The 12,276-nt window shown below is 39.5% G+C and overlaps 1 protein-coding gene across 8 annotated transcripts in view; it reads left to right on the top strand.

The window, feature by feature from the left end:
• The window catches only part of SCUBE1 (signal peptide, CUB domain and EGF like domain containing 1), a 328,071-nt gene that overhangs the window by 227,020 nt on the left and 88,775 nt on the right, over positions 1-12,276 (top strand). For all 8 annotated transcript variants that reach the window (XM_045000217.1, XM_045000209.1, XM_045000200.1 and 5 more), the window contains one exon: positions 10,032-10,154. In XM_045000217.1, coding sequence (XP_044856152.1) covers positions 10,032-10,154 — 123 coding nt within the window. The remainder of the gene's footprint in view (positions 1-10,031; positions 10,155-12,276) is intronic.

The following is a 12,276-nucleotide window of genomic DNA, read 5'->3' as shown; positions in this document are numbered from 1 at the left end:
CCTCAGAAAAGTAAATAGTAAGCTTAGCAATATTAGCCCCATGTTTTTAATATTGCCATACAAGTCTGCCTGTCTACTTACTATTCCATCAGAGCACCTCCCAGTCCTTAATGTACCCATCCTAACACCACTGTAATGTAGGAAAGTCCAATTAGCCCCATTTTACCGGGGGGGGACTAGTACCTAACCACTGGCCCATCCCTCCTCTCTTATGTTATCAAGTGTTATCCTCTCCAAGTGTTATCAATAACATTGAGATTTTAGACATTTAGAACGTTCCAACATTTATACTGTTTGTTGTTTGCATTTCACTCACCATGTCCAAGTTGGACATTAAACCTCTCTGGGTTAATTTCACTCTCTTTCCAGTCCATTTCACTTTGTGGTTGTCAGGTCTCAAAAACAGTGCTGTTGTTTGAGTTGACAACACCGCACTGACATGTTTTTAAGTAATTAAAAAAATTAAATGTTTTCAATGAAATTTTATAATGAAAATCCTGTCTTTTCATATTAGGCTTAGTAAATCCCTCCCTTCAAAAAATTAGAATTCAGGGCCTAAACTATGTTGACAATGTCTCTTAAGTTTTCCACTTCTGATGCTTTTTGTGCTCTATAAATCGAATTAACTGTAATAAGAAAATAATAGGACATAATGTTTGTTTTACAAGGTGATTGATCTCTTGGCAGCCTGGCAGGCTTTTTTATTGATTGATTGGTGGATAATGTCAGAGTGGATATGTCCTGAAGGTAAAGAGCTGACACTTAAATCCATGTGTGACAGATTACCATCTGTATTTGAAGACAGGTTTCTTCTGGAAATTGCAAAGATTTCCAGAAGAAAAGGGAGAAAGTGACATGAGAGAAATTTGTTGAAACCTGCCTCAACCTTTCCATGCTCTGAGAACATTTGCACAAAGCTGTGTGCTTTGTGGGCACCATGTTTTCAAGGAGAGAGGGATTTAACTTTTATTCGGTCCAGCCTTGTCTGACCGATCTAGTTTTAATTTTGGTAATTAAGGAAATGCCTTACTGAACAACCAAACCCACAAAACTAATTAAATGGAAAACTTTTTAAGTTGCTACTTGGTGGCTAATGATTATCATATATTATACTTAATTAGCTCCTTGGGAGGGAAAAGAGTGATGTGGCTAAAGGAAGGAAATCAAGGAAGCTGGGTAATGTGCTTGACTATTTCTTTTTCTGGCCGTTTTTTACTTCATGTGTGATGCTAGGCAAGTCACTCATCATCTTCTTCCCACCTTGGTTTTCCCATCTGTAAAAAATTACCATAATAATACTTACCCAACTCACAGGAATGTTATGAAGTTTTAATGCATTGAAATTTGTAGCATGCTGACCTTTGTTGTCATCAGATGTGGGAGGCATTATATAAGCATTCAGGTATTATTTCCTCCTGAGAGATGTAAAGCAATTTACAGGCCATGAGCTATATTCTGAATTTACATTTACATGTGCAGCAATGGAACCTGAATGCATGTATCTGAAGGCAGAATATGATTGTATCGATCTTAACCCACCTCCAAAATGCAGCCACCTCAAGGTAAAACACAGCAGCTGTTGAACAGCATGCAATCACACTAAACAACTAGTACTTTGGGATGGGAAGAGAAGAAAATTGCATCCAAATTAAACTGTGCAATATCAACTTTAAAATGAGTAGGACTCAAAAGTAATATTCTTTGATAAATAAGGGGAAACAGTCTGTTTGGCTAAAGTATTGTTCCTTGTAATGAGATTGCATAAAGACTGAGGTGGGAAAGAGGAAAACATTGGTTATTATATCAGTAAAATTCATATGAAACCCATATGGAAAAATACAATTTTTTTCCTTATATACCACTGTTTCTCTCTTGAACTTAAAGAGACAAGTATTATTATTCCATTTTGCATATGGGGTAATTCAGGCAGCGAGATGTTCAGTGACTTACCCAAATTCTTAGTAGAAGTCAGTAGCAAAACTGGGACTATAACACCCGACTCCGTGCAATCCACTAGACCACAAATGTCCTGAGGTTTTTCGGGAATAGCATAGCCTAAATTCAGACTTAGATTCCATTGCAACTCCATCGAAGCCAGTGGAGTTGCAACACTGGGGCTGAGGACAAAAATTGGCCCTATACAGCTAATAAAATGTACTGGACATACACTATTTGAAATATTACAGAACTAGCCAATTTTCCTGATATTTAAAATAGCCCATGGAATATGAACAGTGCTGTTGATATGTTTACATTAATTCCTACATGTTAAATATATTTCAGATATATTGTCAGATGATACATATATTAAATATAGTTCTATTATTTGTCATGTAGTTTTAATACCGTGAATATTGGCCACTCTGGTTATAATTTGCATGCACGTTTATTTATTGATGTATATTCCATATAAGTGTGCAGTGCACAGCTGTGCCTTCTGCCCCAGTGACAGAAGTACTGCCTAAGCAGTGTAGCCTAGTGGATAGCAGATGGGTTTGGAGTCCTGGGTTCTATTCCCTAGTCTGCTGGGTGATCTTGAGCAAGTCACATCAGTTCTCTATGCCTCAATTTCCCAATCTGTAAAATGGGATAATGCTATTGGCCTCCTTTCTAAAGCACTTGGAGGCCTACTGATGAAAAATGCTATATAAGAGCTAACTATTATCATAACTCAGTGGGAGCAACTCAGTAGAGAACGCATCAGCAGACCAGAGCTCCCAACAGTCCCATGTTTTACAGGATTGTCCCGCTTTAACCCACAAACCCTTCCATCCTGTCAGGGGAGCCAGGCCAAACCTGAGCAGCACTGCAATTCCATGCACTGGGGGCCAGGCCGCAACACCTGGAGTGGGGAGCCAAGCCCAGCCAGCCCTGTGGGACAGGTGCCACATGAACTGCCACTCCAGGGTGAGTGTGGATAGGGTCACTCTGGAACTCCTCTCCCATGGTCTTTCCTCCATCCATGGTCTTCCCTCCATCCCACCTTACCCCTCCAGAACCTCCCCCCACCACTAGGGGCAGCACCCAACACCGTCCCACACACACACAAGCTTCTCATCCCCTCACGGGGGCAGGACCTGTCCCGTTTTAGCCTCTTCAAATGTTGGGAAGTATGGAAGACTAATATCTATATTAGCAAGGGCAATTGTAGTAACGAGATTTTCAAATGATTGGCAACTTTTAAAGGCAGGAGAGCAAGATCCGGTCAATACTTAAAATTTAGGTTGACGTAGCTACAGCACTGAGGGGCAAGAAAAACTCCACATCCCTAACTTCCATAGCTGTCGTATAGCTGCAGCTAGGTCGATAGAAGAATGCTTCTGTTGACCTAGCTACCATCACTCAGGGAGGGAGAGTCCCTGCAGTAAGAGAAAAACCCCTTCCATTGCTGTAGTCTGCATCTACACTATGGGATTACAGCAGCATATAACTATGGCATCAGAGCTATGCCACCATAGTGTAGATGTGGCCTGACACAGAGAGATGGTACGACAGTGACATGGGGAAAAAGAGAAACTGTTAGGAAAAATTAGTAAGATAGTCCACTCCCTGGACAAATTAGATGTAATTATCCAGGACAGGGGCAGTGAAAGTGTGAGGTAACACCCCTGCAATGGAAATATTATGGGGGCTTCACCTCCATATAAACTCATGCATACCAGGGGGCTGAAGGGGTGAGAGAGTGGATGTCGCAGGACCCAGGGAGGAGGAGAGGCAAGAGCAGGACCCAGAGGGGCTGGAGCAGATGCTGCAGGACCTAGGAGCAGAGAGCTAGTGTAAATGGTGAATTCTCTGTAACTTGAAGTCTTTAAACCGTGATTTGAGGATTAGGGGTCTATTTCAGGAGTGGGTGAGGTTCTGTGGCCTGCAATGTGCAAGGGGTCACACTAGATGATCACGATGGTCCTTTCTGACCTTAAAGTCTGAGTCTTATGAGGGACTGGAATGGACCCGGAATCCAGTAGGAACCCCTGCGACCCTCCTTTCCAGCCTGAAGCTGGTTGGTTCCCTCCCCCTCTGACTGCATATCAGTACCTTCTGTCACTCCCCCTCCTATCCCTCTGCCTCCCCTGTCCCATCATGGATATTCTAATATTGGCCTTATTAGTCCTGATAATCTGTCATTAATCAATGTAACACGGGGTGTGAAGTTTTTGTAACCATTTGAGCTTGGTCTTGGAGTACATTGTTTTCTGGGTGTGATAGCATTTTAAAACTGTAAAGGGTTAGACAGACACATGCAGTTCAAATATTTGTCCAGCCATTGAAATGAAGAGACTTACTTCCAGCATACAAGCTTGCTTTGTAAATTGTTGTTGTCAGGTATCTGTCTAAGAGAGAAGTGGTGATTGCACATTGATTGCCCTTTCAGTGCCCTTTAACCAGCTTATGTAAAGTTTTAAATTCTATGATATAAAAAAAATGTACTTTTTAATTTATTCTCCTGCATATAGCAAGGCAAAATTTTGGCTGTGTAAACCCACACTCACACAAATCTGATCCAAACCAGGGCCTTCCAAACATTTGCAAACCTACATGAATTATGCTGGGTAGATCTTAGTCACACAGCACCAGTCATCTCCATTCATCTTCACAAAAACATGAAAAGAAAAACAACAAATGACTGGCAGTTCCCTCTGGTCAATTTGAAGCCATGCAACTTATCACAAGACATTTGTGTTTTCTGTAGCTTTTTTTAAAACTGTCCCCTCCACCCGACTCCCAGTTTAAGTTCCTCAGACAATTGAGGACAATCCTATGTATAAATCAATTCTACATTTCAGAATCGTATTTCCTCTCCCTACTCCGTTCATCTAAAATTAGTTTGGAAGGATTATAAAGAATAGATGAAGCTTTACAAAATGTTTACAAAAAAGCAGCATTTAAAAAATTGTACTTGGATTCATTCACCAAAATAGTGGGCCATTCGCAAAAGGTTAAGACCCTGATCCTGCATTTGGATCACATATACAGACCCTTGAACCTTCATTAACTGATTTTGGGAGGGGAGTGCAAAAGGGTGTAGGCTCTGCACTAGCAGAAGAATGGCAGGGTCTGAGCCACAATTTAAAAATGTAGTTTGAGATTGGCCTGAGCTGCAAAGTCTGAATCCTGAATTTTCCCCACTTTAAGGGTATTCCAAAGAAATAGGGTTTTGGTTTGTTCCCCAAGACAGAAATAGGGGGCAGCTTGTAAAATTTGATTCTGGGTCCAAAATCTTCCAATGGTTTGGGTTGTTTGGATGCAGGAGTTTTGATCCATGCCCATATCTAAATCTAATCGTTAAATTTATTTCTCCTAAAGTATAATGATATCATTCAAGATGATTTTTCTACCTTTGTATTAACCACATTTTAAAATTTTATTTTATCTTAATTTTATAAAAAGTATTGAGAGAGAAAAATGGGACACTTCGGGAGTTAATGGGACTTATTTAGACGCTTGAGTGCAGAAGCTGTTGCCTATGCCCCTCCTTCCACAAAATAATAAGTATGACCTGATATTCCTTTGACTAGTACGTTCTAATGCCCTAGTGGTTTTTATCTGTAGTGTGTTTTCCATTTCTACCTTGCTACATATTCCTCAGTGTTTATAATTCAGCGTTTGTGGTGTGTCAGTCACGGGGATGAGTAAAGGATCTCTTAATGATGCTGACTTACTGCAATAAAAAAAGCGCCTTCGGGGTTTCGTTATTAATACATTGTAAACCCATCACACACCTTAGCCTGCATATTTGAAATGAATGGCAGGTTGTCTGAGCAAAGCAATCTCCAAACTCTTCAGTTTTCAAGGCATTTTAAGACCCACCCCTGTGGAAGAGTGCACCATTTCTGCATTTTCACATTCCTTGGGATACTGCAGAACAGAAAGCTGTGGAAAGAGAAAAAGAGAGAGACCTGAAACCTCTTGAATGTAATCTCTGTTACCACCTGAAAATGGTACACGCTAAAATCAAATGCAGTTTGATAGTCCTCATTCAGGCAAAGCTCCATTAACTTCACTGGAATGTTTGACTGAGTAACGAGTGCAGGAATTTTCCTGAATGTTGGGTATTCAATGATCAATTCCCACCATTTTTTTCCTTCCGTGATTTATGTGAATATAGAAGATTCAGCGAAGGATAGACATTTTTTTAGAGCCCTGGTGCAATTCACATCAACCACTTGGACACACTGAGGTTGGGCACCAGTCAGTTTAAAGATAAATGGGGCCCTCACCCTTTCGCACAAGCAGGACCATTTGTTATTTTCACATGCCTCAGAACAAGAGTTATTTATAGCTGTGGAAAGAAAAATAGTGGGGAATATAGGCTTGGTGCAATTTATATGAACCCGTCAGACATGATATGGTTGGATACTGTTCACTTTCAAGTGAAATGCAGCAATGCTCTGCCCTCCATAGAGTGAAATAATTTTTACATACCTTGTCAATCTTGTTATGCCCATGGAAAGAAATACAGTGAAAGCAGAGACATGGCACTATTTATGCTTTTTAGAATGTTTTTGCAGTTAACAGTTTTGACCTCCATTGTGTTTTGAAGGTCCTGGTTTCGAAAGGCCGCACGAAAACTCACCCCCACAGCCAGTATTTCAACTAAAAGGACTAAAAAGTACCAAAGTCATGTGGGGGACAGGGGAGAGGTTCTCCTTTGGACTCTCTCTTCTTTGGACAAATCCTGGTCCAGATTGTCTGCTGGTATAACTTTGAAAAGCTATATTTTTAATGACAGGTTTCAGAGTAGCAGCCGTGTTAGTCTGTTTCCGCAAAAAGAACAGGAGTACTTGTGGCACCTTAAAGACTAACAAATTTATTTGAGCATAAGCTTTCATGGGCTACAGCCCACTTCATCGGACGCTCCATTGATTTACACCAGCTCAAGATCTTACCCTCTGATTCAGGAAAGTTTTATTTAGATCCCATATCATCTTCACAGACCCTGAAAGGAAAGCTAAATGCTACTAGTATTGAACATGGTGAAATACAATGGTCATCAGTCAGTCCTTCGCCACAGTTACCCCACCATGTTGTCTGAGACTCAGCAGTGATTTCCTATTCAGAGTACATATGCTCAGAATATAGGGCAATGTAGCAGCTCAGATATCACAGTGTGTTTACCATGAGTAAGAGATACCTTCTTCATGATGGGTAACTATTACGTGTACAGCACATGACATGTTATAGTTAACATATAATCAGGAATTCCTTTTTGACTAAGATTTTTAACTCTGCTTGGAGATTTTTATAATCTGTAATTATATATACCCTAGAAAAGCTTGATGGTTGGGATCTCCTGGTCTTGAACAGTGATGGTCTTTCATCATGAGATCTGTAAAGCAATCCCAACTCTGCAGAATGGGATTGGAAAGAATCATTAATAAGACTGGAAGCACTTGCAGAGGAAATAAGTCAATAGGACTTGTGATGTATTGTTGTTGTTTTTATTGAGATGGGACTGTTTTAGCCACAATTTGACATCAAATGGGATCTGTCTCTAGTCTTTAGGGCCATGATATTCTGAAGTGCAGTCAGGGTTTCTCTTTGCTTAAGGCCAAGATTTTCAGATTTGGAAGCCTAAAGCTACTGTTTTAGACACCTGACTTCAGGCACTCAAGTTTGAAAATGTATAGCCAACGAATTCACTCCAATTGTTTTTTACACTGATTCAACCTGAAAAGCTCAGTTTGCATGTAACAGGCAAGTAAGGTTTCTTCTGTTAACTCAGTTTTATAGGTGTGCTGCCTATGCACAAAGAATTCAGCTAGTCTTCCAAAAATCACATGAGGATTGATTCTGCCATTACTCCCATTGAGTAGTATCTTGTTCTATGAATAGTCCCATTGAAATCAATAGGACAACTTGCAATGTAAGGTACTACTCCATGTTAATAATAGGGTTTACGAATCGAGCCCACAGTAGGGCTCACCCTTGCACCCAGAATTTTTAGTATCAACCCACTGGATCACAATGTCTTCCTCCTTTGTATTTGTCATGTAAGTATCAAATGAGAGAACTCCTCTAACTGTAAATGCAGTGCAAGCATCTGCCTCCTTTACTTACACTCACTCTGTTGTCTCCAGTGGGACTATACCTGGAGGAAGGTACTACTAAGAGAAAGAGTAAGAGAATCTGGCTCCCAGTGATTAAAAGTTTTATATATATATAAAGTTATATACTGTACATGATCCAGGTTTAAGTTCTAACACAGTTATTCTTCTGCTGTCATATTTTGTTGCTTTATATATCCAGAAATATTACACAGTAACAGGCATAACTACTTATACGTACCACCCTACATTTTCACAGTAATTACATGTCTTTTTAAAAGATTTATTTACTTGTTTGCTTATTACAGGTGCTAATAATAATTTAACCAAGCATTTCTTAAAATAATCACCTCAAAATCTTCATCTCTCTCCTATATATCAAAGTAATTCTTTCTAACTGCACCAGCTCACTCAACAGCCCTATTCATATCTTTGGCACATTTCCATTTCTATGCAATCATTCTTTTAACACCTAGACTTGCTCTTAGCAGGATTTGTTTTTTAAATGGCCAATTGATATTCCTAAAAGTTTCCAAGCTTTGCTGGTAAGAGGCTTCCTGGATCACTGGGAAAATCACTCTCCAAGATCATGTCAGGTCTTGTTTCCTTCACAGAAGAATATGCTGCTGTGTGTGTGTGTGTGTGCGCGCGCGTGTGTGTGTGTGTGTGTGTGTGTGTGTAACGTTACCTCGCCTGTTGTATACAATCTCAAAGAAAGGCATATAGTTAGCTCTTTTGTTCCCTTTAACAATTAGCTGTTTTCTAATGAGTTGTGAACCCACAGTCCTTAATCTGGGAGAGGACAGCTAAAATGGCAAATATTGCAATGGAGGTTCAGGGAAATATGATGGTTCTGTTATGCAAGGCTTAACAGGATGGAGAAGGGAGAAAGCTTTTCTTAGAAAAGTTGGGGCAGGGAAGTAGAGCTTCCAGCTTGACAAAGGAAGCAGATCTGTTCTGACAGAGCCCTTCACAACACTTTGGTAATTATTTTAAGTGACACACTTGATCCTGCACTTCATATATGCACATGACTCCCAAATGGAGTTAATGGGAATATTGCATACATAAGCAAGTGACAAACAACAACATGCACTAATTCAAAGTCTGCCCTGCATTAACAGTGAATTAGGAAAGGTAGACACAGGGACTAATGGTGTTCAGTGGACCCTGTATTTACACCAGAGGTAAAAATCACATATTTTCTTAAGTGTTGTTGTAGCCGTGTTGGTCCCAGGATATTAGAGAGACAAGGTTGGTGAGGTTATTGGACCAACTCTGTGTAAGAGCTCTGTGTAAACCTGAAAACTTGTCCCTTCCACAAATGGAGGTTTGTCCAATACAAGATATTACTTCACTCATCTTGTCTCTCTCATATTTTTTAATCATTTTTTCAATTTTTCATGTGAATTTAATTCCTAATAAAGGTTCTAAACCGACAGCTATGGAGACTAAAGTCTTCTGTGTATCCACAGGAGAAGGTATGTCTGGGCAGCAGAAGTGTATGCATCCCTGCCAATTTCCACCAAAGTACCTCAGCCAGATTGATCTAAAGGTACCATCTCTACGAGACAGAAGTAGTTCAGTCTCCAAGACCATTCAATCCTTCACCTCTATTAGAATTGCCAATAAGGGTGGGAAGAGGGAATGTTTTGGTGATATTATTTCTAAAGCAAGGTAGGTAAGGTAATATCTCTTACTGGACCAAGTTCTGCTGGTGAGAAAGACAAGATCTGTAGCTTACACGGAGCACTTCTTCAGCTCCGTGTAACTCAAAAGCTTGTCTCTCTCTCACCAAAAGAAGTTGGTCCAATAAAAGATATTATCTCATATATCTCTAATATCCTGGGACCGACACAGCTACAACAACACTGCATACATACTATTTCTAATCAGACAGCTGTCTAGTTGGGAACTGGACAAGCTCCCATATTTCTATCACTATTCTAGAAAGTAAACTAATCTTTTCCCATCCATTCCTTACAGACATTGACGAGTGCTTGGTAAACAATGGTGGCTGTGACCATTTCTGCCGAAATACTGTTGGTAGCTTTGAATGCAGCTGCCAGAAGGGCTATAAACTACTAACAGATGAACGAACCTGCCAAGGTAATACGGTATTCTTTTACTCTGTTTTTATAAAGTGAATCTTTAATTTGAATGAATCTATTTGTTTTTAAATCATTTCTATTGCCGATTATAATCACAAGTCATAGAATTTTAAGCCAGAGAAGACCTATTAGGTAACTATTCTCTAGGGGCTGATACAGGAGTTTTTTACAGTGTCATTTCTAGTGCTACGTCCAGTCTAGGTTTTAATGTGTCTAGTCATAGGAATGGCATGCAATTCCAGTAAGTCTAGCTGAAGCATAAGAATCAGTGTGGTGTAGTGGAATAAGCACAGGTTAGGGATCCCTGCGTTCTAATCCAAGTTCTCCATTAATTTGCTGTGTGCCATTGGGCAACTCCTATAACCTTTCTGGGACTGGTATTTATCTCAGTTACACTGGATTAAATCCAGAGTAGGCCAATGGGTTTATAGTACTGGAACTGACATAAGAATCTGGCCTCTGTCTTAATCCCCCTATCTGTAAAATGAAGATAAAGAGACTTACTTACATACCTCACAGGGATACTGTGAGAATTAAAAAAAACACTTCATATATTTTATATTGATTATTTGCTGCATGCATTGTCATTGGTCAGATGAGTCACATGGTATTGTTTCTGTTCCTCGACTAGATGAGCACATACCCATTTCTAGCAAACTCATGCATGCACCTTTACAATTCAATTTCTGCAAACATTTGTGCAAATAAAACTCGACTGCTAACACGTTCCCAGGAAATAATAGAAAAGGTGAATGTACGTGGCCAGAGGGAGGGTAATTTAAAAATGTGAGGAAATATTCATGAAAATTGTTTTGCAGGAGATGCCCATCTCTATTAGTGAGTGAATGTTTGCATAGCGTTTGGAATGTGTAACGGGATATATATAGTGCTAAACAGTATTATTATTTTGGGGTTTCCAATACTTCCCCATTACTCATCAACAAAAAGAAGGGAGAACTGTTTTTAAGGATACACAAGCAATTTCAAAAGACTTTCCATTGCATCTCATTGGTACTGCCACGGTCTGGAAAGCCTACCTCACTCTAACTGTGTGGTTAGACACAGGGGAGTCACAGCAAAGTTGACTAGTGCTGGGCAAAGCACAGACTGGCACAGTTTGTACCACGTGACCAGACAGAAATAGCCCTGCAGGATTGTGTCAGACAAGGACAGTTTGGCAGGTGTGGAATTAGTCACTAAAAATAGGGACAACGATTTTTTAAAAGGAAGACTCTCTTCATCACACGATTAGGTGTGGAGGTAATAGATTTAACAGCCATCATAGAAAACAGTAATTCATAGTAATACTTGAAACCCATGAGTCTGGATCTTCTCTCATCCTGGTTTAAATAGAATGTCACTCCACTGAAGCCAATGTAATTACACCCGTGTAAAATCTGAGAGAGAAATCAAGCCTCATTTTTCTGCTATGCAGGCTCTGGCACAAAGGAAGAGGAGAAGGACTGGATTTATTTGTATAAAGCTGATGGTCATGATTGAAAGATTTATCAATGGACTTTTAAATGTTCCTACAAATAATGAGATATTTTGGGTGCTAACAGGAAAATGAAGGCATCACTTCAACAGTCAGAACTTGTTCACCTGCGTTTGGTTTACCCATGTGCCTGGGTTTCTGAAAGAGGGTGTTGATAGTGAACATTTATATTTAGGATGCCATTAACAAAACTGTATTTAAGGGGGTGATGGTTTTTTCTCCATTTCAAAATCCTCCTTTTATTTGTTCACAGCTTTTTCAATGCACATCCCTTTTGGTCTGATATATGTGATTAAAGTGCTGTTAAACATTTAAATTAATAAAAAAAAATATTAAATTGATTTGTATTAGTTTTATCCTCTTAGCTTTCATAATTGATATTAGAATTTGACAAAATAAAAATATACATACTGTTACTAAGAAGAATTGATTAGTACTAGATATTACAGCTGACCTGTTTGTAATTTGCCAAAACTTAATATATTTTAAAATCAAATTAAAAAGTGTAAAGACACGAGTTTTGGCTACCCTTCCTAAAGTGATATCTGAACCATTCTTCTCCCTGTCATGTGATCAGACAGGATGCTGGCCTGAAAATATGAACATTTTTCATTTCCAGCGGTCT

The sequence above is a fragment of the Mauremys mutica genome, chromosome 1 (genome assembly GCF_020497125.1).
Source record: "Mauremys mutica isolate MM-2020 ecotype Southern chromosome 1, ASM2049712v1, whole genome shotgun sequence".
Classification (NCBI taxonomy): Eukaryota; Metazoa; Chordata; order Testudines; family Geoemydidae; genus Mauremys; species Mauremys mutica.
This window is presented reverse-complemented; position numbering and strand designations above follow the sequence as displayed.